This window comes from Lampetra planeri, chromosome 50 (genome assembly GCF_965212315.1).
Source record: "Lampetra planeri chromosome 50, kcLamPlan1.2.h2, whole genome shotgun sequence".
NCBI lineage: Eukaryota > Metazoa > Chordata > Hyperoartia > Petromyzontiformes > Petromyzontidae > Lampetra > Lampetra planeri.
Window position 1 is genome coordinate 4,406,375 of NC_136156.1, and position 27,253 is coordinate 4,433,627.

Sequence of the window (27,253 nt, forward strand, 5' to 3'; positions counted from 1 at the left end):
GGGCCTGTAACATGTTATAAAGGGGCCCTAAATAAATAAAGTACTTGCATAGTAAAGTAATTGTATTTTTTCATTTGCTATACAACCAGATAATACGACAAATCGCTAACCTTGAACACCCAGTCGTTGATAAAAGTTGAAGGCAGTCTAGTACTATAGTAGTAGAGCAAATGCAGAATCACTGAACCGGAATTGATAGTCTTCTTGGTTCTTTCGGTAAAGCCCGTAGAAGGGAAATAATAAAATAATAAAAATAAAACATAATAAAATACAATTCTCACGACGTTTCGACCACAACGCAAGCAGCCGTCCTCAGGTGAACAACAGGGCTGCCGGAAAGACAGCGTCTGAATGAACACCACCAAGCTTGGCAGCGTATATTTAAGCTGGGTTAGAGGAGGAGAGAGCCTTGACAAAAGAATTGATAGCTTGAACACATTTAGCGCGGGGCCCTTGAAAGTGCGTGGCCCGTAGCACGTGCAGCTACTTGTGCTACTCGGATAATCCGGCACTGATCGACAGTGTTCCACTTATCCTACCTTCTATAGCTGTATGTAGCACCTGAGTCCAGAGTTATTTACAGTTGTACATTAGATGGTACTGGTTAAAATAAGGAGTGTGGGTGGGGTGTGGGTTATTAAAAGTGGTGTAGGTATCGTGACGGCAAAGAGCAGAGGTGGGAGTGGTTAAGGAAAGTTGGTCGTGGACTCTGTGGTGTGCCTGGTCGGAGAGACCCCCCCCCCCGTACAAACCCCGCGGTCACCGTACGGACCACCGCAGAGACACGACGAGACGGAGAGGGGAGTGCTCAGGGGCCATGCGTGTGGACGACCTCGAGCCCTCCACCGCCGTGACTTGGCGCTGGCAGCGAGTGGCTCGGAGCGCGTCAAGATCGCGAGGCGCCTTCGTGCGCGACGACTCCCGTCGCTGAACCGCGGGCGCCACGCGGACACGAAATAAAAGAAGCGCGCCGTGGTTTGACCTCGCGCAGCCGTTGACGTGGAGTCGGAGCGCAGTTGGAGAGCTGTTCGGGCCGTAGTAGCGGCTCGCTTTCGTGTTGTGGGACCGATAATATAATGAGTGGCGTTGGTGATGACGGGAATTGTTATCGAGGGAGAGGCAGTTCGTAATCGAGGTTTGTAAGGAAATGATATCCTGGTATTGGCATAAGGGGTAACATTTATTTGTTAAACCTGCGTATGAAACTGCGGTTATATAAATATAAAAATCACTTTTCTTTAAACAGGTCAACATTGCCATAGTTATGTTAAAACGGGGTGAAAATCGTGTGAAACAGGAGCATCATGTGGCCGGGGTGGAGGGGGTCGAGGTGGTGGCGACTTTCGTTGTGCGTCGAACGCTGCCGTGACTGCGAGCCGCAGGCGCGGGACGTCTCAGCAAGTGGCCCTTCCCCCCTTCAGGGCGAGCAGCTCCCCACGGAGGACCGTGGAGCTGCGTCCGACGACTGCGCTCGCTCCCTCGCTCCGCGGAACGGTGCCACGACGGGAAGAGGGGAGCGGAGCTGGCGCGCGACCCGTCGCGGCCACGGCGAGGTACAGCGGACGCACCGTGCCGAGCCGTGGAGGCAACTTCGGGCGCTTGCCGACACGGGGACGCAACCCGGCGGCATCACGGCGACCTGGACCTTCCCGACTAAGTAATCGGAAAAAACATCGGCGAATGCAAAACGCGCTCTACGAAAGCCCGTGGTGGTCAGGCGGAACGTAAAAAACGTGGAACTCCCGTCGAGTACGTCCCGGCGTGCCCGTGGCCGCACCGAGGTCGCACCGAGGTCGCACCGAGGTCGCACCGAGGTCGCACCGAGGTCGCACCGAGGTCGCACCGAGGTCGCACCGAGGTTGCGCGGTCCGAGCCGAGGGTGTAGGCACGCCGATCGGGGCCGTCCTCGTCGGTCACCGCCAACACCAAGGCCGTGCAACATACCAAACAAGCACAGCGCACGCGTACCCGGGTATGGAAACAATACGGTTCGATAAGCGTGTTTGCGCCCACCTTAAAATGTAACATTACATTACTCGCGTTTAACACGAGTCGCTTTCGTGGCAATTGTTATTACTACCTGTAGAGTTCTGGGTCAGATCGCCATAGTGCGAGCTTAATGCCCGTGTGTGTTGCGTGCCCTCCTCCACCCGACGCAGCCAGATATGTAAAAGCTCCCCCGACAGAACACATTATAAATTTGTGCGCCGACATTAACCTCATGGGGGCCGTGTTGATGACATTACACCACCTATTTAAGGCCCCAAGAAGACTGGAGGATATTTTCACAATCCTGAAAGCCGCCCGATGACGATCACGCAGTGGCGACGGCCAGTCAAACGTCCGCGCGCAATTAGTGAACGCGAGCGGATCGCTCTCCAGCGACCCGGTGTCGCTGCCCATGCGGTAACAATGTGTAGAGGAGTAAAATGGGGACGTGACGTCAGGTGTGCCGTTCAGTGCGATGACGTCACGTCTCCTAGGGTACTTAAGGGATACCCCGTGACGTAAGCGGGGTCGCTGTGGGAACGGGTAAAGTAAGGGTGAAGAGGGAACCAGTGGGTAGAGAGAGGGATCGAGTGGTGAGTCTGGGGAGAAGCCGGTGGTAGCCGTAGAGGTGCTTCTCTCTCCGCTCGGTGGAGTCGGCAGAGTCCACGATCCGACACGAGAGAGACCGGAGCTAGCCGGCAGGGACCCGGACTCAAGAGTAGGACCCCTAGCCCCTGGGAGTTGTGTACCCTGCGGTGTAATATTGTTCACCTTTAATAAACCCTGGCGAAAGCCCTTAACTTACCTCCGTCTCCGAGTACGTCCATCGGAACTTCTCTACAAATGTGTGGCCACGATAACTTTGCTTCATTTGGCCGTGTCAGGTGGTGGAGGGCGTACGACACACACCGGGCATTGCACTCACGCGCGATTTGACCCAAAGGTCAACAGTGAATTGCAATTATAATATTATTATTTTTATCGTCACCTAAAACATTTACAAGATCCGCCGACTCAAAAGGAATGCCATGACACATGCACTTCTGTACCCCATGACATTTCGGATGACCAAATGTTTGGTTGGGGAGGAGGGAGCTGATCTAAGCTGCTGGTGTAGACTGGAGCAGGTGACACACAAATAGAAAATAGTCCCCACACAGTTGATAGAGAAGATGTACATTGGATGCGGTGCTGCGTAGGATTGCAGCCAACATTAATCCCTGGGGACAACACAACCCTAAGCCAGGATGGGGGGGGGGGCGGCGGCGTTAGGTAAATCAATTTGGGTACAATGCTGTGTGCACGTACACAGGCTACCATTTGGTGGAAAAGTGGGGGGGGGGGCAATTAGTCAGTGGAGAGGGTGGCAAGAGAAGGCGCGTCCGTCCACCCTCCTCTGCTGTGCGGACGATGGCTACGATGGCGACGATGGCGACGATGACGTGTTAACAAACAATTGGGGGCGGCCACCAAAGTGAAGAACCGTTCCGCTTGAATCAATCCCGTGGTCCACGTCCGTACGTCCCCTGCCAACATATTGTCCGGACGTTTCCATCTGCCCAAAGATCTTTTGTCCCTGGGCAACGAGACCCACAGGCCAGGCCCCGCCCCGCAGTTTGCACGACGCCCGCTGTAACAGCAGAGCCACGCCGAGGGCTGTTTCCATTGCAGACGCAGCAGAGCCGATGTCGATGCCGTTGCCGCCGCGAGTCGAGACACGCGCGTCCGTCAGTGCCCCCCCTGGCCCCGCTTGGCCCCTCCCCACTCCCACGAGCCACATCAGAGATTTCTTGCGAGGTCAGCGTGTGCCACTGTTTTGCCGCGTCAGGCTTAGCACAGCACAAGACCTGCGAGGGAAAAAAAAAAAAAACCCTATCGCTATTTATATTTTTTTAAAATAGGGTTGCCGAAGTCCACCACGGCCGTGCGAGGAGCCGCCCTCCCGCGTTTCAGGACGACGTGGACTTGAGCAGCTGTGGGACGATGTCGTCGACAAGCGTCGGGTCGTCCGGCATCTGGAATTCCGGGATGAGGTTCTGCAGGAGCCGCGCCACGTTCTGCCGCAGCCTCACGAGGCTGTCTCCGTCGGACCTGCGCCTCGACGCACGAGCGAGGGGCACGCGTCGTCATCATCGTCGTCATCGTCGTCGTCATCGTCATCATCGTCGTCGTCGTCGTCATCATCGTCGTCATCGTCGTCGTCATCGTCGTCATCATCGTCGTCATCATCGTCGTCATCATCGTCGTCGTCGTCGTCATCATCGTCGTCGTCGTCATCATCGTCGTCATCATCATCGTCATCATCGTCATCGTCATCATCATCATCGTCGTCATCATCGTCGTCGTCGTCATCATCATCGTCGCCGCTGGCCATGATCTATCCACTGCTGGGTGAAAGGCCTCCCCCCCCCTCCCCTCCCCCAAGCCGCCACCATCATCAACACCAATGATTAGCCATCAACTATTCACCATTCGTGATTAACCATCAACTATTCACCATTCGTATGCACAAAAGCAAAAAATATAATCCATGTAGCCTTTGTATTGAGCATTTCTTTTTATACTTTTTTACAAGACAAAGACTCCGGTTAACGAGCACATATGAAGGCCGGCACGGCACACGAGGGGGTGGGTGGCCGGCAACACACCCGGCCGCCTTTGTCTTCTCAGTGGCGATTTTACCCCAACAGGTATGGTAATAATTTGAGGCCGAGTCGACCTAGAGGAGGCGCAAGACCGGTTCATATAATCGCCACTGGTGATGGCCGTGAGCGGGAATTGAACCCGGGTTCGCCAGGTTAGTAATGTAGCGCGCTAACCGCTACACTACCGTTAACCGCTCAAGACAAAGTCACACACACACACACTCGCTCTAACACACTCCCTGGCGTGTACACACACAACTTACATTCCCTGGGACAGGTAAATGGCTGTCTCTGTTTCCCGGGCCTCCAGCTCCACCTTCTCCCTCTGCAGCTGCTCCAGCTCGGCTCCGGTCTTCTCCAGCTCCGCCTGGAGCTTCCTCCCTTCCTCCGTCGTCTCGCTCGCCTTGGGGGGGCGGCAAACGACAGCGGGCGGGGGGCGTGAGACCGACCGCCCGAGGCGGTGCGCAGGCTCGCCAAGCGGCGGGGGGTGCGGGGTGGTGTGCCGTGCGGCACAGAGCATGGACCCCACGGCAGCAGTAGGGTTGGTGGATCACGCGTGCCATTCGTGAAACTTCCACCCCTACCCGTGGGGAATCTCCTGGCAACTTGGCCGCTGTGCCTACAGCCTGGGTGTGGGGGGGCCCAAGCCGACACTAAAGCACCACGGCCCCCCAGCAACTCTGTCGACAGGGCCCGGCGTGACGCACTGCCTGCAGAGTGGGACGCGTACGTTCATGAACTGCCGACCGGAGCGCTGTCCCCACCCCCCACCCCCCAACTACCGTGTCCGCGTCGGGGCCAACGCAGGCGTCCACGCCGGCGTCCGCGGCGGCTCCGGCGACGTCCGTGGCGCAGTCCGTGTTGGTGCCGGCCTCTGTTTTCACCGGAGTCTGGCCGGGGGCGGCCGCGCGCAGCCGGGCGCACTCCTCGCTCAGCCGCTCGTTCTCGGCGGTCGTCTGCGGTGGCACACGGCGCGCGGGCAACACGGTCAAGAGTGGCGAAGTGGAGTTTATTGACGCCTCCAACTAAGCCGTTCACGCATTTAGCGTTGGGGATGTTTTTGGCCAATGCCAGATACATTGTGTGTATGTGGGTGTGTTGGAGCTAGGCGAAGAAACTACAGAACACGGAGGAAACACAAGCAGGACACAGCGAGAACATACGAACGCCACTCGCACACACAAAAGACAAAGATTCCCCAGCATAGCCTTTAACAGACTGTAGGGGCAAGTGCTGTTCGCGAGCGCCGATGAAGGCCGGCACGGCACACGTTGGAGGTGGTTGGCCAGCACCGCGCCCGGCCGCCTTTATCTCCCCAGCGGCGATATTTTTTACGCACCGCCCCAGATACTCATTTGAGGCCGAGTCAACCTAGGGGAGGCCCCGGACCCGTTCAGAAAATCGCCACTGGTGTCGGCCGCGAGGGGGAATCGAAGAACACAAACTCCACGCGGCAAGGCTCCCGAGTCGGGAATCCGACCCAGGGCCCCCGTCTTGTTGCGACGCACAAGTGTGTCGTGCCAAGATGGGCACTGGTCTCTCGGGGATCACCTGCTTGTGCCCCGCCACACTATCCTCGATCTCCTTCATCAGGTGGCTGATCACGGACGCCCACTCCTCCTCATCTTTCCTGAGCTTCTGCAGTTCCCGGCGCAGCGCGTGCACCTCGTCCGGCGCCGCCTCACTGTCGCCCACTGCCTTGTCCACCTGCGGAGCGGTGCCAGTGGCATACCGACGGGCGAAGACGGGAGCCTCTCAGTTTCTATAAGTGTCCGTGTGTTTCTATGCGAGTCTGTGGGTCTCCGTGTGACTGTGCGGGTCTTTGTGCGAGCCTATGGGTCTCTGTGCGAGTCTGCGGGTCTGTGTGTGAGTCTGTGGGTCTGTGTGTGACTGTGTAAATCTTTGTGTGAGTCTACGGGTCTCCGTGTGAGTCCGCGGATCTCTGTGCGACTCCAAGAGTCTGCGAATGTCAATGCGTGAATGCGGATTTCAACCCTGGATTCTCAGCAGTGTCAGGTTAACCATACAGTCAAAGCGTCCACAACGTAGGTCCAAAACCATGGAACTGCCTCCTCCTACAAACTCGTGGTAGTGTTGCGCACGTGCAGATCGCAGCTCGTTGTCCAATCGGCAGTTACGAGGCCCCGGCTGCGAGGGGTAACCCACCTTCGCCGAGCCAGCTGGAACGATCGCCACAAGTTCCGCCTTCTCCTCCGTCTGCTTCTTGTCCTCCTCCTTCACCACCGTGCGGGTCACCAGCTCCTGCTGCAGCTGCTGCACCACCTCCTGCAGGCGCTTGTTCTCCCGGCGCAGCACGTCCACGGCGGCGTCCACGGCGCTGGAGGCACGAGGGACGGCGCCCGCTGCGGTGGTCGTCATCCCCAATACAAAGACAAAGATGATCCCCCCACACGTATAGCCTTAACAGACTGTTGGGGCAAGTACCGTTAGCGGCGCGTATGGACTCGTGTGACAGGAAGGCACACGAGGGGGAGGGTGGCCAGCACCACGCCCGGTCGCATTTGTCTCCCCAGTCGAGATGTTTACACATTTTAAGGCCGAGTGGACCTAGGGGAGGCCCAGAACCGGTTTGAGATAACCGTCACTGGTGCGAGCGGAAAGCAAACTCGGGTCGCCAGGTTCATAGCGCAGAGCGCTGACCGCTACACTACCGTTACACGCACAGACCGACGCATTGACGTCCGATTGCCTGCAGGGCCCTCTCTACTCGCGGGAGGAACGATGCGTGGATTCGCCGATCAATAAAAGGTAAAGGTGGAGCCCTGCAATTTCTTGCTCATGCCACCGCAGGCAGAAGAGCTCCACTCGGGAGTGCTCGAGAGAGCCTCTCCAGTGAAGGTATTTTGACCTACTCTGTCAGACGTCTTGAACGAGGTGAGAATAACCACACTGCACAACGCATGTAACTCGGGGCCGGCTCGTGGTGAGCGCGGCTTTTGAGCCGAGCCTGAGCAAGGCCCCGACTCCGAACGCGGGCCTCAACGTACAACGCGGTCGAGGCTCTCGAGCGAGCGCGTGCGGGCGTGATATTCGACGCGTCCATCACTCGTGCAAGAAGCGATTTTAATCTCCGCACGCCGCTCGGCTCCGCCTCCCTCCAAGCGCGTGTCGCCCCCCGCCCGCCCCGTCCCTGTTTTGTCGGGCCCCACCTGCGCCCGCGGCGGAGTCGCCCGCATCGCCGCTGTCCTCCTCCTCGGCCTTGCACTTGAAGGGCAGCGTCACGGTCTGCACGCCGTGGGAAGACGTGGCCGCAGCGTCGCGGGCCTGGGCTGCCTCGTTGTCCGGCCCGGTCGACGCGTCCGCCTCCAGCTTCACCTGGACGCGCGCGCAAATCAACAATACAAATACGCTTGCAACGCGCCGCACGCGTTTTGCCGAGATCCAGGCAGCCGAAACTGGCGCCATCGTCTGCTTAAGCCCTGTGGACCTATATCGGGATGTTTGGACAAGTCCATGGATGAGTGTGTTTACACCTGCGGGAGGAGACCGGGATATTGGAGAAAACCCGCATGTGCGAGGGTAGGTACAATGCGCAACACCCGTACAGAAGGCAGAAATATAAATTAATCCACTTGCTGCACTGCCATCGGCATGCCCTGGCGAGCCAGGAGACTGCAACCCCGCAGCTCAGCGGGTTTGGGAGCTTCACGACATCTGCGCGATCCACCAACCGTCGCCTCCACAGTGCCGCGTTACAGGCGTGCGCTGCCAGGCACGGGTCTCCCCGTATAACCGTTCAGACGGCATCATGCCAGAAGCCGTTAGCGAGCACCTATTCAGGCAAGCGTGGCACACAAGGGGGTGGGGGGGCGTAACCAGTACCACACCTGCGAACCTTTGTCCCTCGAGCGCTGGGCTTTTGCGCACTCATGCTCTTCAGGCACACGACCGAATCTAAGACGACAGAACAGCAGTCCGTAGGCGGCGGTACGGACCAAGCAGAGCACGCAACGCAGGCGTACGCACACACGCGCACGCACGCGGGGCCCCCCACCTTTCTCAGATCCGCGTCGATCCGCGGCACCCGCGGGCTCTTCACGTCGAGACAAATCACGTCGTCGTCGTCGTCGTCGCCGTCGTCGAAGGTGATGGAGGACGCGGCGCCCGCACGGGAAGAGGCGACGCCGTTCGCGGCCGGGGAGCTCTCCGCGGGCTCCATCCTCGGCCGCTTCGCTTGGTCCATCCCGCACGCCTCCAACTTCCGCTTCTCTCTACGCGGGCGCGCAAACAACGCGGTGAACCGCCGTTGGCCGACCAGCACGGTCGGCTACGTAGGGTGCAAAATAAAGCCAATGTACGTACAGGCGTACGTGACGGACCTCTTGGGGCGGAGCAGTAGGCCACAAAATACCCTACGAGAGGGGCCCCTCTAGCGGAGACCGTTCCGGTAGAAGTGGCCATGAGCAGGGGTCGCGGAGCGTTCCACGCGGATTCCTCGTCTCGCGGGACACGGCGCCGACATGTCTCCGATGCGCTTACAACAATTTCACCGCGCGCTGTTCGGCACGATGCCCGTTGCGCTCCCCGAGAAACGAAGCCAATTGGTTATCCCGAAGAAGCTCCCGGACCGTGGACCGAGCGAAACAACGGACGCGGTGGCCCAACGGCACGCGACGGCGCAACTCCAAAAAACGCCGTCGGGAGAGCCGCGGAGCGCCACCGGCAAAGCCTCCGGCGGGGCACGACGGGCGAGCACAACTCGAGCGGGACCCACCGGTTGGCTACGCCGCCGGGGCTGGAGCCGGTGCCGTTGGCGCACGGGGACAGCTGCCGCCAGGCGCCGTCCGCGCTCAGGCTCTTGACGTCGCTGATGCGAAGGCCTTCGCACGCCGAGGAGGACAAGGAGGTGGAGGGGGACGCCGTGGAGGAGCAAGACGCCATTTTGTGCTGCGCGGTTATCCTCGAGATCTCTGCGACCGCCGTGGTTTCTGCCTGTATGGTCTGCAAACAACGACAAAGATCCCCCGCGTAGCCTTAGCAGACTTTTGGGGCGAGTGCTGTTAGCAAGCACCTGTGAAGGCCGGCACTGCACACAAATGGATGGGTTGGTGGCCAGCACCACGCCCGGGTGCCTTTGTCTCTCCAAAGCTGATGTTTACACACCTGCACCAGGTACTCTTTTGAGGCTGTGTCGATCTAAGAGAGGCCCCTGACGAGTTCAGACAATCGTCACTGGTGTTTGCCATGAGTGGGAATCAAATTCGGATCGTCGGGTTCGAAGCACAGCGCACTAACCACTAAACTACCGCCACCCCCCCCCCGCCATGCCCTGCTCACACACACTCGCATCATCATCGTCATCATCGTCATCATCATCCACGTCCATGCTCTAGCCATTGCTGGATGAGGGCTTTCCCAAGCCGCCGCCATGCCTCGCAGTCACAGGACGCGGCGAACTGTCCAGCTCGTTAGATTGAAGGCTTCGGCGCCTTCAATGAGAATTCATATTTAGACTTAATGCGGATTTGCCTGCGTGTGCGACTCTTGTTGTCAGTTCGCTCAAGTCGCCCTCCTACAACCGGTCTCCGTAGACCACAACGACAAACCATGAGCACCAAACCTCCAGTAGGCCTGAACAAGGCCCGAAGAAGCCTGAGGTTAATCAGGCAAATCTGATTCCTGATATCACTTCATAAATGGGACTGCAGCTGCACATTCCACTGCTGCTGCTGGACAGGCCGTCTGGGTTTACATCAGGCAGTTTGTACAGCTGCACTCACCGGTAACATTTGCCATCCTTTAACACTCCGGATTTTCCGTTTGCCTTTTGTGCTCGTCGGACGTTGGGTAGAGGGAGAGCGACTCAAGCAACTGGTGGTGAAGTCACACACGCTGTCACACCCGAATAAAGTTGACCTTTGAACCACCTGCTTCCTGCACACAAGCTGATCTCACCGCTCCATCTCCCAGTTGCACGTGCTTCCTTCCATTGGCTGGCTCCAAACATTTCCCTTGCACAAATTCTACAAAGTGTTTTAAATGAGATGTCCATTACTACCAAGCGCACGTGGCAACATTGAAGCCTCTGTCCGCTAACCAAGGTCAGCGGAGGTCTGAGGTTGCTGCATTCTGCAAACGATGAAGCCACTATCTTTCTACATCATCTTCGGCATTACGATTTAACAAATACACGTCATCACAACAGAAAAAATCCCCCCCCCCCCCCGCCAACGGCCAAACTTTAACTCCGTAACCGCGAGCTAGGAGACCCCGCGCGGCACGTGTCGCGTGAACATGTCGGGCAATTCGAGGACGTCGGCCCACCTGGCGGGACAGCTGTTTGAGATTCTCTTTCTCGCGCTTGAGGAAAGCCGCCTCCTGGATCACCCTGTTCATCAGGTTCTGCACCATCTCGGGCCCAGCGGCCTCCGCACCGCCCGGGATCCGCCTAGCCGTCGGCACGGACGGCGAGGCAGCGCCGGCGACGGGCGCGGCGGCGCCGACGAGGGTGGGTGGCTTCCCCGTGCGCAGCACCGCTGCGCTGGTTACGCCGTTGCCGTCGGTGACCGTGTGGATAACCAGCGGGGGAACCACCTGGACGGGAGAGTCGGAGAGTACGACAGGAGCGAGTGTGACGGGAGGGTACGGGCGGCAGATGCAGGAGACAGAAGACGCAGGCGAAACGAGCACGACGCAGTCAGAAGTGGAGCTGGGCTCTTCCCAATTATTTCCGTCATCGATTACTGTACCGGTTATCGGTTCTACTACTCGACCAATCGGGTTCCTCTCGGGGCAAGTGCTGTTAGCGAGCACCTAATTAAGGCCGGCCCGGCGCACGAGGGCTGATGGTGCTCTCGTGGAATCCACGAGAGCACATTTCAACAGAGCTAAGCACGCCAACCACAACAGTGATATTGACAGTGGGGCAGGCATTGACCATGGGAGTGGACGAGGAAATGTGGAGAGTGGAGAAGAGAGGGGGGGGAGGGTTTGGGTCAGGTCGTACCTGGTTCGACTGCTTAGCTTGGGCAGCCAGCTGCACTTTACGCTGCATTGCCTGCGGAACACGACCCAGATAACATGCGCACGCACAGTCACGCGCACGCACAGTCACGGCACGCACAGTCACGCGCACGCACAGTCACGGCACGCACAGTCACGCGCACGCACAGTCACGGCACGTGCCATCACAGCGAGTACGCACAAAGGCGCGCGCTCGGAAGTGGACACGCAGATGGGCGTGGCGGTGCGTGGCCAACGCTTGAGAGAAGGAATGCCCATCCCGGAAGGGCACAACGAGATTACGAGCGACTCTGAAAACCCGCGTGCGACTCGGCTGTTCCAAGGACTCGCACACGCAAACACAAAGATCGCACCTTTAGCCTTCAAAGACTTTTGGGGTAAGTGCTATCCGTGGGCACCAATGAAGGCCGGCACGGCACATGAGCGGGTGGGTGGCCAGCACCACGCCCGACCGCCTTTGTCTCCCCAGTGGTGATGTTTACACACCACCCGTGGTACTCATTTGAGGCCGAGTGACACTAGGAGGCCCAAGACTGGTTCAGATAATCGTCACTTGGTGTTGGCCGTGAGTGGGAATAAAACTCAGATCGTCAGGTTCATAGTGCAGCATGTTAACCCCTACACTACCGCTCCCCACACACAGAGACACACACACAGGTGACGCACGGGGCAGGACAAGGTAAGCTCACCTCTTTCTGCAGCCTTGCATTCTGCTGTTGCTCAGCCTTCTCTCTCAGCTCTCTATGTGGATGGGAGAGAGCGACTCTTAAAACAGGGCTCGGGTCCATTCAGTCATACGAGTTGGGCGTAGGCTCTGCGACAGTCTTATAGGATCGCAGTCTTACGGGTTCGCTGCATGCTTTACGACAAATCTAAGTTGACCGTATGAAGAAAGACGGGAAAAAGCTGACGCAAAGCAAAACAACAGAAGGCCGAGCGTACACGGGCAGCAGCGCACGTCGTGAGATCAACTGACGAGAGACGAAAACCAATTCCTGAGCGGAGATCGAGAGAAGCGGCAGAGAAGCGGAGGAGAGACAGCAGAAGAGACTGCAGCAGCAGCAGCAGCAGGCAGCATCAGAGTGCTGAGGTCACAGCTGGGGAGAGGAGGGAGAAAAGGAGAATGGGGGAGGCCCTCTGCCCAGCTGTGGGGGAGAGTTCCAGGCTGACGACGACGAGGTTTCGCCGAAGGCGCGGAGCCGGCGGTCGCCACGGCGTGCAGCTGTGCCGCACGCGGCCCTCCCGCGCGTGCCGGGGGGAGTGCCGTCGCGCTCCGCTCGGGCGCGACGTCCCGTCCTACGTTTCGCTCCGCGCGACGGGAGATTCCGCCCGAAGCCAACGAAGCTCCCCGGCACGCAAAGGGGAAACGTTGGAACGTCGTCGTGCCAACGTGCGGCACCACTCGAACGCGCGCGCGGGAGGGGCCCCGAGGGATCAGGGCGTGCCGGAGGTGTCCCGGGTGGGCCGCTTACCGCCGGCGGACGGATTTCTTGTAGACGTCCATCTCGTCGGTGTCCTCCGCCTCTTCGGGAACATCGCAGGTCCTGGCGTGTGCACGAAAACCACAAAAGCCAACTGAGAACAGATATCCTCGAGTGTGCGTTTCTTTTCCCCGCAGGTACTTAAATTGGCCACGGTCACGGAAGCATGCAGGAAGCGGTACGGCCGTAGGCCGCGGCGAGACCACAGGGGCTCTGTCGGGGGAGGGCGAGCCTCCACCGGCAGAGCCGTGATGCCGTGGAAAGTTCTTTTAGCACTGGTTTTTTTCTGCCGTCTGTAAGCTTTGGATCTACTTTGCCAGTTACGGAGGACTTTGAGCAAACGTTATTATTGAAAAAAACAGTGTTGCAATGTGGGGGGGGGAAAGTGGTGGGGTAGGGGGGAAGAGGGAATCACCTGAATTGTGGGTCGGGGTTCAGCCGGCAGTACCACTTGTCGGGAAGTTTGCCGATGTCATCCGGCAATTTGCGCCACTTGAGACAGCTGTCGCACTGAGCCCAGATCTGGTCGGGTTTCTCTCTGCCGGCGGCACAACGCGGGCGACGACGCACCATGAACGCCGGCCGGCAGCGCGCCAAAACACCTCTCGCCAAAACCATTATCGGCACCATCGCCATTTATTTCAAATCGTGGGGGCGCATTCGGTGCTCGCGTCATGACTACAACGTTGCACAGACGGGTGCGGTCGGCAGTAGTCGGTGTTGCTGTAACTCATGAATTACCCAATCAGGAAATTTAAGAAGAATGATTGAAATTTGGTGAAATTTGCGGTAACGTTCAAACCAAGCATTCCGATGCGTCTCGTCACGTGACAACCAATTACATACTCACGCGCATATTACATAACTTACAGCCCTTCGTCAAGTACATGATAAAGGCATCGCCAAGACCTTTTCAATCGTGGCGCTTGTTTGACCGTACTTCACCACGCGGGTCAGTGCGGGTGGGTGAAGGTTAACCGAATTTTTTTGTTACGTTTAATTTTTCGCATTCGATTATCGATAACGCTATCAGAACCGGACTTAACGACCATAACCCTGATCGGTGTTTCTCACATCACGGCAGTGGACCCAGCAACTGGAACCAAAGGTGCCTTTGTTTAAGAAGTGCTTTCGTTTTGTACGTGCAGGTATGTGGAGAGACAGGTTTGCTGTGTTTAGTTTCTCACATCAGGTCTTTGCTGTTGAAGGTGGAATCCACGAGAAACGAACTCAGATTGCTGCGGTCTCTCCAGTATTCCTGCAGCTTGCGATCCACGGCAGACAGCGTGAGCCTGAACGACAGCGAACACACACGGCACGCACAGCACCTCAAATTAGCACGGTTGGCTACGTACAGTGCGAAAGAAGTTCAACATACATACGTACATAGAGTGCGAACATGTCCGGAGGGGCAAGCCCGGCTCGTTCCCGATTCGCCCGTGTCGTGCGTCGCGCTCGTTCCGTGAGCCCAGAGGTAACCGGACTCATCAGGCTAAGTCTGAAAGGCCTCTGAATATATGCAGAGCAGCTGTAGCCTTAACACTTCAAAACGCAGTTGGAAAGCGTCACGTAGATAACGCAACGCCCTTTGTCTGTCACCGCCGGAGGAGGGCCTCACCGTGCCGCGTCGGACACGTTTGACCACACTTCACCACTCTGGTCAATGCACGTCGGAGAGACGGCGAGAACCAATCATCTTTGGGGGTTTTTTCAATGCAATTATTGACAACGCCGAGGTCAAGACGTCACCGCGGGCCCGAGCCGCGCCTCCAACGCGTCCACGCTACCCTCCGCCAGAGCCCTCAGACGGCCCACAGGAGACGCGCAGCGACCCCTCCCCAGGACCCTGCCCCCCCGACCGTCACCCGCCAATCCGGTCACCGTCGGCAAAGAACGCCAGAGACTGGCATCGTGGGCCCGCACGCTCACCTGTACTCGTTGGTTTGGTCAAAGTCCTGCTTGTTGTGGGTGGGTTTCAGAAAGTCGCACTCGATGATGCCGATCACGCCCTCACCCACCCCGTTCACCTGGAAGACAGCGGCGCGCGTGCAGAGAGCGCGGTGAGCGGCGGTGCATTCAACGCACGCGGCGAGCGTGTGGTGTTGTGTGCCGAGTGGCTTACACGTGACGACTGGTGTGTGGGGCTAGCGGGGTGTGTGTGTGTGTTGAACGATGCGCTTGTGGTGTGCAAGATGAGCAGCGCGGGTTATATGTGGTGTTGCGAGTGGTGTGACTGATGAATGGCGAGCAGTGCGCGTGGTGAGTGCTTTGACTGGTGGTATGTGTGATGCGTGCTGTGACTGGGTCAGTGGTATGCGCGGTGAGTGTTGCGAGTGATGGCTGGAGAGCATGGCGAGTGGTGAATGCTGTGGGGAAGGGGGGTGATAATATTTTATTTATACTGCGTCGGCGTTCATGCGAATCGCGTCTCTCACAATCGCTGAAGAACCACGGACGAGCGGGAAGGCAGCAGCAGCAGCCACGTGGTAAGGAGCCTGTGTTGTCAACAATTGCCCAAGCTCTGCAGTCCACCATATATTAAGATGAGTGTTTAAACATGTGGGAGGAAACCGGAGCGCCAGGTAAAAAAAAACCCAAGCGTGTGAAGGGGCAACGCTCTATCCCATACAAAAGGGACAGTTGAAATTAGTCCGCACTTTGCTGATACCGACCTCCCCTGGCGAGCCAGGATACGGCTCTCCTCTCCGTGACTCTCACGGGGGAAGGGAGCTTCGCAACATCAGTGCGGTGATCCACCAACCCTCGCTGCTACTGCTGCCTCCACGATGCCGGATTACAGGCGGCGACGTGCGACAGCGTAGCCAACACCGCCGCCTCCCAGGGGGAAGCGTTGCGGGCGGTGAGTGTGCGGCGTGCATGCACCTGCAGCTGACACTTCATGCGCTCGTAGGCCTTGATGAGGCGGTTGTGGTGGTACATCATGATGCCGTAGTGCACCTTGCTCTTGCAGTTGAACCCAAACGTGACCTTCACTTTACGTTTCTACAGAGACAAGAACAAAGCCCTTACAGACTGTTGGGGCAACGAATAAACACACGCACTCTCGGTGACCAACACACGAGGCAACTCTCCGAAGGTCTGCCCAGGATACGCTTACAATTCTGCAAGTTGGACTCATGCCGCGTCCAGGTGTGTCCACATCTCAACACTCCGCTCATCAACTTCTATTCCTCCACCCACGACCAGAATGACTGTTTCGTCTCATCCGCACCGTGTTAAACCCCCACCAGAATATCGCAGGTCATAAGAACTCACTCACTCACCCACTCGCTCACTCACCGACTCACTTCCTCACTCACCCACCCACTCACTCACCCACTCACTCAAGCAATCACTCACTCACTCACTCACCAACTTACTTGCTTGCTCACCCAAGCACTCACCACACCGCAGGTCACCTCACTTCTCTTTCTGCTTCTTCCCTCGCACTCCGACTGTGGAACTCACTCTCGTCGTCTCCCCCCTGAGCTCTTACAACCTTGCTTTAGTCTAGAAACGGGCCGCACTCCGACCCATCTGAAATGCGACAGTGTTTTTTTTTCATTGCTGGCCGCTTGCGAGTGTTGGGCTTCGACAGAGAAGCATTGGTTGTTGGGAGCGGAGAACCCAAGAAGGGGAGTAAGGTGAGGTGAAAGGGGAGCCGCAGGAGCGTGTGTGCAGGGGAGTAAGGTGAGATGAGGTGAGCGGTAGGAGAGGGTGTGTGTGCCCCCACAGCCATGCTTGCATGCTTGTGTACCATGGAGGTGAGGAACATGGGCTGGTAGATGTCGTGGTCGATGTGAGCCAGGCTCTTGGCGATCAGCTGAGTCTTCACCTTGGCTCCACGCAGGATCACCTGGGTGCGCGGCTTCAGGTACAGGATGCTGCAGTACGCCTGCAGAAGCATCATCGTGATCTTCATTGTTGTCATCAACATCATCAAGATAATCATCGTCATCAACAACAATTCACATCCTCAAGTCGCTTACACACACCGACACGCACTCCACAACACCCACTCCCCCAACACTGCCCCAGAGTCATCGCCTCGCCACACGAGGGCACGGGACAGAGCCACGTGTCGTGAATTACCCGAGACGACCGATAGATGCACCACCTGTGCTCCCCACTGAGCCACCTGCAAGCACGTGGCCTGCCACACACAAACACACACGCGCGCGCGCACACACAAGCGGTACGCAGGCGCACGCTCTCCCCACACGTACCCGCAATGAGTACTCGCTGTCCGGCATCTGTCGCTGCCTCTCCCCGTAGCTCTGCCTGTTGTTCAACCCCAACTGCTCCTCCACCAAGTCGTGGGGGATGAGGATGTCGTATTTGTCGGTCTCAAAATCGAGTTCCAGCGATTTTGCCCGGTTCCTGAGACAGACCGCGCGAGAGACGGTGACACAGGCCCCGACTCAGAAACACACTCTTGCAAATTCAACTTAAACGGTGCTAGATTTGAAGTTTTCGTGACTGCAAGGGTCCATACTCATTGGTTTTTTCGGTAAAGTCACATGGGAAAAAAAAAAGGAAAAAAATTTCAATCACGACGTTTTGGAGGCAACACAAGCTTCCGTCTTCAGGTGGAACCGTCACAGCAAAATTGCTGTATCAAGTGAAGAGACTTTACCGAAAAAACCAAAGAGTATTAAACGGTGCTGTTTGTTGCCGTCTGCTTGGCGTTTTTGGGGCCTCCTCCCATCTTACAGGCGCAAGTTCCAAATGATGATCTTGGTTCCGGTGCGCGTCTGGATGGCGGACAGCTCGGTGAGGAGCTGCTGCTCGGTCCTGAACAGCGAGTAGTGGAGGATGTCGCGCAAGCTCACCTCCCGGTCCTCCACAGGCTCCAGCTTATGTAAGCGCCGGCGACGGGCTTGTGTTAAGGTTCGACTCCAAACCAGGGATGGGCTATCGGATTATGTGATATGCGGCGCAACAGTGTTCCTCTCCAGAGAATAAAAATGACTGACAAATAGCAGATTGTACCCAAGCGCAAAACTAACTTCTGGAGGATAGAGAGCCGGCTTCATCCTACACCGAAGCCGGATTGTGTTTTAGAAGAAATTTCAGTGCGAAGTTGTGTTGCTGTTCGGCACTTATCCTATGGCAGCAGGGTGGTGGCGCAATGGCGACACTCGTGCCCCACAGGAAGAAGTGTCTGGGTTTTATTCCCGGCTTGGGTGCCTATCTGTGTGGAGTCTGTATCGTCTCTCCCCCTGTTCTGCATGGGTTTCCCTCTGGGTTTCTCCCTTATCCTCCTGAAGCAACAAAAAAAAACACAATGTAACTGGTATTGGCCAAATATGTCATGCTCTTTGTAAATTCTCTGTAAATGACTCAATTGGGATTACACAAAGGACACCACCATCCCCGAATGAACAATTGGCAAGACCCTCATGAAAAGGAGTCATGAAGCTATCCTGGGTAAACAAGCGGAATACAAAAAACCCTCTACAAAACCGGTAAAACTGAACAAGGTCCGGCGCACGCCGCTGCTTGCTATTCCAGAGCAGCCAGTCGTGCCCCATCGTCTGATCATCGCGGCAGTCGGATGTCCCGCATCCTACGCCGGCGTCCGGCACGGGATCTAGCGAGACCGGGGCGCATTCAGCGTCCGTTTGGTCCGTACGATTAGCCGCGATCGAGAGCGTCCGGTGGGGGTGGCGGCGAGGAAAGCACCGGCGTCTCAGCAAGGATATGATCCTTCTGGCTCCACACGGCGATGGGCACAATGATGGTCTCCTGGTTGATGGCCTCCAGGTAGCTCTGCGACAACATCCCCACGCTCATCTGCGTGCCGTTCTTGGTGAAGACAAGGGCGTCGCGGCCCAAGCGCATCGAGCCCGACTTGAAGCCGTTGCCATACATGCCGATGGGCACGTGGTTGTCCACCTTCTGCTTCTCGCAGAATCCAAAGCTGTGGAGTGGAGCGAGGGAGCGGAGGGAGTGAGTGGAGCAAGGGAGTGGAATAGTATTGACAATAAGTACAAATTTCTCATCGATAGATTGTATTTGTTTCAAGAGGAAAGGCCCAACGAGCTGTTAGGCTCCATTTCATGAGTGTCCTGCGACAACACAGATGTTAGTACACGGTACGGAACTTGGTTACGATCATGGTTACGTAGGTGGGCGATGCAGACGGCGAGTATCGGAATGTGCTTTTCATGTAAACGGGAATATGGAACCGGTAGAAAAACGTGAATAAAAATAAAAAATACAACATACCAAGCATGATGACATTCTTTTACAGACAATAATTAAGGGAAAGAAATGCAATTTAACCAAGTGCACACAATCAGTAGCTAGGATCTTCGAGTGCCATTCACACAGACCTGGGCTCACGCTTCTCTTACGCGCGACTGTGGAGCATTGTGGGGAAAAAGCAAATAAGCAGAACTCTATTCTCTAATTACACCAGGCTGGTAGAAGCAGCCCCTCCCATGATCAGGGCAATTTCTATTTCCAGTTTATTTACATTTTATATATTCCAAGAGTATCCTGATTAAATTTCGATTTAAAGCTTTCGTGACTGCAGGGATTCATCTTCTTGGTTCTTTCGGTAAAGTCACGTAGAAGGGAAATAATAAAATAATAAAATAAAACATAATAAAATAATTCTCACGACGTTTCGGCCACAACGCAAGCAGCCGTTTTCTCACCTGAGCCGTCCTCACCTGAGGACGGCTACTTGCGTTGTGGCCGAAACGTCGTGAGAATTATTTTATTATGTTTTATTTTTATTATTTTATTATTTCCCTTCTACGTGACTTTACCGAAAGAACCAAGAAGAAGTATCCCGATTGTGCTGGCATTGTCACAAGCCGGAGTATCAGACCGGATTTCCTACAAAACAGTGGAAACCTGAATGCGAGAGGACGGTCAACGGAGGCGGATAACGCAGCGACGCCTGCGTCCGTGCGTGTGCATATATGTACCTCAGCATCTTGTGCAGCTTGTCGGGGCACATGCCCTTGCCGTTGTCGCGAAACATGAGGCACTGCTCTCCGTTAATGACCGTCTTGTCGATCCAGATTTGCTTGGCGCCGACATCAGGGTCGTACGCGTTGTCTGCGAGGTCACGGGACAAGGTCCCGGGGTGTTAGGAGCGACGTGACAGGCAGACGCTCCACCAGTGCTCCCCGCTGTGTGAGAGCTCGTTTCAGGTTTAAAGTTTGTTGTGGTTAGCCAAGTTGGGAACTCAAGAGGCCAGGGTTGAGCCTCGTTTGCAAGAGTGACCATGGGTCACCATAGTGACAAAGGAATTAAAAAAAAACTGAGTTAAACAATTAATCAAACAGCAATCAGAGAAAAAAAAACAAATATAAATCATAACAATAACGACAGCATGACAGAATAAGTCTAAAACATTGAGCAAAAATAATACATGTTACGTAACATTCATTTCCTGTTAGAAAAGTTGGCTGGGACAACCAACTTCTAAAAACCATTCTGTTCGGAAGGTTAAGTTTGCCCGCCTGAAGGCAAAAATGTGGCTAATTATTTAAATAAACCTGTTAAAAAAAATTTTAACCACACAGAAACGTCGTCCCCTATCTCTGCAAAAGCCTCCAATAAAAAAAGAATGTTTATTATTGTTGTTGTACATCACACGGACTCACCGATAAGCTCGGCAAATGCACTGAAAGGCCAGGTGTGACTGGTTGAGTTGGTGTGGAGGTATTTGCGATTCACCTGCAATCACCACAAGCAAGCGCACACACAAAACAGAAGTTCACAAGCAAAAGGTTCCTCGTTCAAATCCTGGAAGGGGACTGGTTCTTTCGGTAAAGTCACGTATAAAGATAAAATAATAAATTAAATAATAGCATACGACGTTTCGATTGCAACACAAGCAATCATCATCAGGTATAAATGAAATAACAACAAAAAATCTGACCAGAAAACTATAGACAGACATATAAGCAGACAGATATCACCAAGATACATAGAGAGAGTAACACAGGTACAGAGAGGGAGATCGTCTCTGTGGGGTGGCCTTAAATAGACAGAGGGGGGCGGAGGCAGAGAGAGGGTGGGGTTAGAGAAAAAAATCACATGTCAATGAGTACGAATAACGCGTAGTAAAGTACGCAGGCTTGAACATTAGGAGAGACTGATAAGTGCTCAGAGTAAAAATAGTAAGCTTCACATTAATCCCGGGGCGTTACTTTTACCAATGCAAGCTGGCAGCATCCGTGGGTATCTTGTCAAGGCAAGGGCTGAATAAAAGTAAGTTAGACGGAACGTCACCTGACCACGGTACACTATCAATTATGGTTGCACCAATTGAAAGCGACCATGTGTAGTTTTGGCAAATATACAAATTTTATTTCATCCTTCCTGAGTCTGGCGGCGGTAGGACAGCATCAAGGGGTGCGTGTCGAGTGGACTTGAGGAGTTCCACAAGGCAGAGTCTGGGTGGATCTCGAGGATTGGGAGAGCGTGTGTGGCACAGCACGAGGCTGACGTGGTCCGAGAAGCAACAAACAGAATTAGAGAGAGGCTTCCCACGTGAAGGCGGAGTCCTCTGATATTTGGATGTTGTTGCCAGTCCCCTAGTGTAAATGTGCAACTGTGTAGGGCCGATAAGGTGGTGGTGGTAAAAAACTTCTCACTGGTAAAATTGGCCGATTGCTTCGGTGTATTGCAGGGATGACCAAACAGGGAACCCCATGCCACTGAACATAACAACTGTATTTGCTATGCGCTGTCTATCTTTCTGTAAAGACGTGTTAACATTTTGTTGTTCATCCAATAAAAAAATAAAAAATCAATTGTCTTGTGACACCGTGGATTATCGCTTATTTACGCAAATCTTTTGGGAATCTCGGTTCATAACACGCCATTGGCAATTGTATTTCGTCGCTAATTCAGTAAACCAATCGCCACTGATGTAGAGTTAGAGGTGGGCCTGTGGTAAGATTTCCCCGCTGGGGTAATAGTTTTCCTGGAAGTGGTAGACGTCACACTAAATATGTGAGTGTACCTGATGCCACTTCATATAGCTCCTCGGCATCACTCATCTTCAGCACGAACATTTAGCCGCGCCATCGGTGTAAGCGAACACAACAATATTTACGTACGCACAAAAAAAAACCCAGATTACTACGTATTATATGTTCATATGTTTTCTATAAAACCCATTTTGCAATTTACACATAGCACTCAGTCTGACTAATGCCAGGGAGACCCCCCCCGCCCCCCCACAGCGCATCAGTGTTGTTGGTATTCACGGAATTCGTGACATTTTTCGTCAATTTTGTTACGAATTGTGGATGAAGGTCTAATTACGACGACCCCCACCCCCCGCTGCAACCAACAACAACAACAGCAATAACAGCAACAACAGCAGCAGCAACAACAACAGCCATTCGCAACAATCAACGAGAGACGGAAGAGCGACCGACGGCGACGAGATCCCAAATAAACCAGTCCGAGAGAAACGTCTGGCCGATCCAGTTGCCCAACCAAATCGCTCTCAAAATCGCGCGACTTTTGCTTTGCCCGCCTCTGAGAGAGAAGAGAGAGAGCAGTTGCGCAACGAGGACATTTCACCCTCGCATCGTCTTCAACGCCCGAACTACTTTATTTACACGTTTTTATTTAACTCACTCTGTTGTTGTTGTTGTCGTATCCTCAAATCTTGTAACTCAATTTTAACCCACTTCCCAATATGGTATCGACTGCAAACAAACTTGGTATACTTATGTCTAACTGATGGGAATACTATATTCTATCATAAAAATTCAAAATATATTTTTAAACAATCTTTTTACACGCGTTTTATTACTCACTTTATCTGTTGTTGTTGTCGTATCCTCCAATCTTGTAACTCAATTTTAACCCACTTTCCAATATGGTATCGACTGCAAACTTGGTATACTTATGTCTAACTGATGGCAATACTATATTCTATCATAAAAATTCAAAATATGTTTTTAAACAATCTTTTAACACGCTTTTTATTTAACTCACTTTGTCTGTTGTTGTTGTCGTATCCTCAAATCTTGTAACTCAATTTTAACCCACTTCCCAATATGGTATCGACTGCAAACTTGGTATACTTATGTCTAACTGATGGCAATACTATATTATATCATACAAATTCCAAATATATTTTTAAACAATCTTTTTACACGCTTTTTATTTAACTCACTGTCTGTTGTTGTCGTATCCTCAAATCTTGTAACTCAATTTTAACTCACTTCCCAATGTGGTATCGACTGCAAACTTGGTATACTTATGTCTTACTGATGGCAATACTATATTCTATCATAAAAATTAAAAAAAATATTTTTAAACAATCTTTTTACACGCTTTTTATTTAACTCACTCTGTCTGTTGTTGTCATATCCTCAAATCTTGTAACTTAATTTTAACTCACTTCCCAAAATGGTATCGACTTTCAACTTGGTATACTTATGTCATACTGATGGCAATACTATATTATATCATACAAATTAAAAATATATTTTTAAACAATCTTTTTACACGCTTTCTATTAACTCACTCTGTTGTTGTTGTCGTATCCTCAAATCGTGTAACTCAATTTTAACCCACTTCCCAATGTGGTATCGACTGCAAACTTGGTATACTTATGTCTTACTGATGACAATACCATATTCTATCATTAAAAAAAATTTAAACCATGTTTTTTTTTTATATGGGTCTAATTGTCCACGCTCAACTGACGTTGGCTGTAAAGCACCACGGTCACTTACGTTATGGCAAGCTTCGGGGCCACTTCCTGGAGTCGTGGAGTTTTGCCATTACTCGTACGGTACATTTTACTAAAGCGTGTTTTAAAAAAAGTATTTCTCAATATTACTTATTTTTTCTCAAACGCGCAGCGCGGGGTGAACTCAGTCGCTACAAATCGCCGAGTAACATCAACGCTCGAAAAGCGGTGGGGTCAGCGACCGGTTGCGCAACTGGTTGCAGAGGCGTCCACATACGGGCGATTCAGTTGCACGCGACCAGTTAGTTGCACGCAACCAGGTGGTGGTGGTGGCAAGGCAGTTGACCGCTCAGCGGGAGGGGTCAGCGGAGCTGGACGAGGCAGAAGGGCAATGCCAGGGCAGGGCACAAGGGCAGAGTCGGGCCGTGTGGGCCAGCGAATATGAGAAGGCAAGGCACGGGTACAAACACAATGAGAATACAGGGCAGTGCGAGCGAGGAGAGGGCAGTCTCAAGCAGGGGCAGCAGAGGAGCAGAGAAGACGCGTACATAACGCGGATCTTCCATTAGGGAACACTTTTCGCACAGCACGGAACGCGCCCCTTATAACGCAGAACGTGCCCCTTATAACGCGAAACGCGCCCCTTATAACGCGAATTGCGCGTGTTATAATGCGGAACGCGCCCCTTACAACGCAGAGCGTGCCCCTTATAACGCGCCTCTTATAACGCGGTTTCCGAGCGGTCAACGACGAACTAGTTCCTTGAGCAGCGCGGGTGAGCAATACAGAACGCGCAATGACAAGAGAAACGGGGCGACGTAAAAATAACAATTATTTGTCCCCGTACGCACTTGTACGTTAGACTTCTTTCGCACCGTACGTAACCAACCGCGATAATCGGGAGGTCCAGCCATTTCACTTCCTTGCCTAAGTGCGCGTACGTAGTATCTCGCGAAACTTTATCGATACGTTATTTATTGGGGGGAAGGGAGGGGAGGAATTGGTTTCGCTTAACATTTCAGAAACGCATCTACCGCGTTAAACGAGCACCGAAACGTGTATAAATGTGGGAGGGGGACGAGGGGGGGGACGGGGCACATAGCCGGGCCCCCTACACCTCTCCGTGTCACCGCGAGTGACTTGCCAGGCACGCGTCGAGCGGCGGCAATTCCCCAGGTGAGCGAACAGGGTCGGGAAGACAGGCCAGGTAGGGGGGCAGCAGAGGGAAGGGCAGGGGGAGGGGAAGGGCGGGAGATAGGGGAAGGGAGGTGGAGGGTATTTGAGGGGCAGGGGGGGGCAGGGGGGGCAGCGGTGGGGAGATAGGGGAGAGGAGGGAAGGGCAAGGAGGGGAGGGCAGGGTATTTGAGGGGCAGGGGGGGCAGGGGGGGCAGCGGTGGGGAGATAGGGGAGAGGAGGGAAGGGCAAGGAGGGGAGGGCAGGGTATTTGAGGGGCAGGGGGGGCAGGGGGGGCAGCGGTGGGGAGATAGGGGAGAGGAGGGAAGGGCAAGGAGGGGAGGGCAGGGTATTTGAGGGGCAGGGGGGGCAGGGGGGGCAGCGGTGGGGAGATAGGGGAGAGGAGGGAAGGGCAAGGAGGGGAGGGCAGGGTATTTGAGGGGCAGGGGGGGCAGGGGGGGCAGCGGTGGGGAGATAGGGGAGAGGAGGGAAGGGCAAGGAGGGGAGGGCAGGGTATTTGAGGGGCAGGGGGGGCAGGGGGGGCAGCGGTGGGGAGATAGGGGAGAGGAGGGAAGGGCAAGGAGGGGAGGGCAGGGTATTTGAGGGGCAGGGGGGGCAGGGGGGGCAGCGGTGGGGAGATAGGGGAGAGGAGGGAAGGGCAAGGAGGGGAGGGCAGGGTATTTGAGGGGCAGGGGAGGGCATGGGGGGCAGGGGAGGGGGCAAGGGAGGGAGGGAGGGCTGGCTGCTCACCTCAGAGGGGCGAATGCCCCTTTCGCTCAGCTTGTAAGGCCTAGGGGAGGCCATAGTCGTGGGCCGCAGCTGCCGCTCCTGCTGCTGGCTCCCGCCCTTCCCGCTTCAGCTGCTTCTCTCCCCCGCCGTGTACTCTCTCCCGCCCGCTCCTCTCTGTCTCTCTCCTGCCTCTGCCTCTCTCTCCTCTCTCTCTCCTCTCTCGCGCTGCCTCTCCTCGGCTCCTCGTCCGGGTGTTGATTTTCAGCGTCGGCCCTCCCTCCCGACGCACACGGTGACGTCATCCGAACCTCCCCCCCTCTCTCTACCGCGATGACGTCACGCCTCCCCACCGACATGACGTCAATTTCATGTAGGATTGCACGCCCGTTCGGAAAGACGTCACGGCGACCCGGCGGGGGGGGGGACTTCACGACCAACAAAGGGGGGGGGGAAGGCTTCACATTTCCTTGCGATGACGTCACATTTCCTTGCGATGACGTCACATTTCCTTGCGATGACGTCACATTTCCTTCCGATGACGTCACATTTCATTGCGATGACGTCACATTTCCTTGCGGTGGCGTCACATTTCCTTGCGAAGACGTCACAGCGTATGGAGAGGAGGGGCGAGGGGGGGGGCTACCCATGACATCTGGGTCTGCCCCGTGACCTCCTCCTGCCAGCGGGCGTTCGACGCGTCACGTGGCCACAACGTGCACCTAGCCTGGCACAAGCGCCGTGGTGACGTCACCGCCACTTAGTGGCGAATGGCGCTTGTTGTTGTTGAGGGGGGGTGGAGTGGATAAACGACGGGAAGCTGTGAGGTCAAAACCGCGTTTGGATATTAACCCCGAAGATCAGCAACGTTAAGTTTATGGTAATCGTAATAGGGGGTTTTCCCCTATTTTCTGGCAAAGAAACTGAAACCTTTTTTACAAGGAATCATGTGTGCATTAACCACAACACTTGTGGTCAAAATGCAAACAAAAAACACACTCTGATAATATATGCATTGCCCTTGAAACGGATTGGTCCACACCAGAGACGGCTAGATTTTGAGCCTCGTCTCAAAATAAAGCTGCGAGACCATCGTTACGTCTATGGGCAAATGTGAACAGGCGTGTCTCGCTATCAAATGTATTTGGCTTTTCAGGGTGACAACGAACTATGATGGAGCCACTTGGGTTGGTCAGGGTGCTTTGTAAGTTTGTGAAAAACGCCATCCAGTGTTTACTCATCTTACACTGACTTACACTGACTCACTCACACATCATACACTGACTCACACAACCACTGACACATTCACTCATCATACGCTGACTTACTCATCATACGCTGACTCACACATCATACACTGACTCACACATCATACACTCACACTACCACTGACTCACTCACACGTACACTCACACATCATACACTCTCACTCACACATCATACACTGATTCACTCATCATACGCTGACTCACTCACACAGCATACACTCACTCACACTACCACTGGCTCACACATAATACACTGACTCACTCATCATACGCTCACTCACACATCATACACTCACTCACACT

General features: G+C 54.5%; 1 protein-coding gene across 3 annotated transcripts; it reads right to left on the reverse strand.

The window, feature by feature from the left end:
- Positions 1-1,161: 1,161 nt before the first annotated feature.
- MORC3 (MORC family CW-type zinc finger 3) lies at positions 1,162-25,990 on the reverse strand. 3 transcript variants are annotated; one of them, XM_078616409.1, is made up of 23 exons: positions 25,707-25,990; positions 20,725-20,797; positions 20,041-20,173; positions 18,802-19,022; positions 17,813-17,957; positions 17,326-17,479; positions 16,857-16,994; positions 15,983-16,102; positions 15,029-15,126; positions 14,287-14,391; positions 13,515-13,637; positions 13,091-13,162; positions 12,308-12,359; positions 11,602-11,652; positions 10,920-11,189; positions 9,370-9,596; positions 8,650-8,866; positions 7,805-7,970; positions 6,801-6,997; positions 6,186-6,341; positions 5,417-5,590; positions 4,898-5,037; positions 1,162-4,080 (listed from the first exon to the last, which is right to left on the reverse strand). In XM_078616409.1, exons 1-23 carry the CDS (start codon positions 25,758-25,760, stop codon positions 3,939-3,941), a joined length of 3,228 nt encoding a protein of 1,075 aa, XP_078472535.1. In that variant the 5' UTR covers positions 25,761-25,990; the 3' UTR covers positions 1,162-3,938. The 3 variants fall into 3 exon arrangements, with proteins under 3 accessions (XP_078472535.1, XP_078472537.1, XP_078472536.1); XM_078616411.1 differs by lacking the exon at positions 25,707-25,990 and adding an exon at positions 23,827-23,845; XM_078616410.1 differs by lacking the exon at positions 11,602-11,652.
- Positions 25,991-27,253: the final 1,263 nt, after the last annotated feature.

Bases quoted from the DNA above. Each gene is read 5' to 3' on its own strand.
- MORC3 (XM_078616409.1), bottom strand. From the start codon at position 25,760: ATGGCCTCCCCTAGGCCTTACAAGCTGAGCGAAAGGGGCATTCGCCCC. The intron at 11,190-11,601 runs GTACGACCTGAC...TCTCCCGTCCAG, and splicing joins AAGCTAAGCAGTCGAACCAG to GTGGTTCCCCCGCTGGTTAT. The intron at 5,591-6,185 runs GTGATCCCCGAG...GTGCCACCGCAG, and splicing joins GTGTGGCGGGGCACAAGCAG to ACGACCGCCGAGAACGAGCG.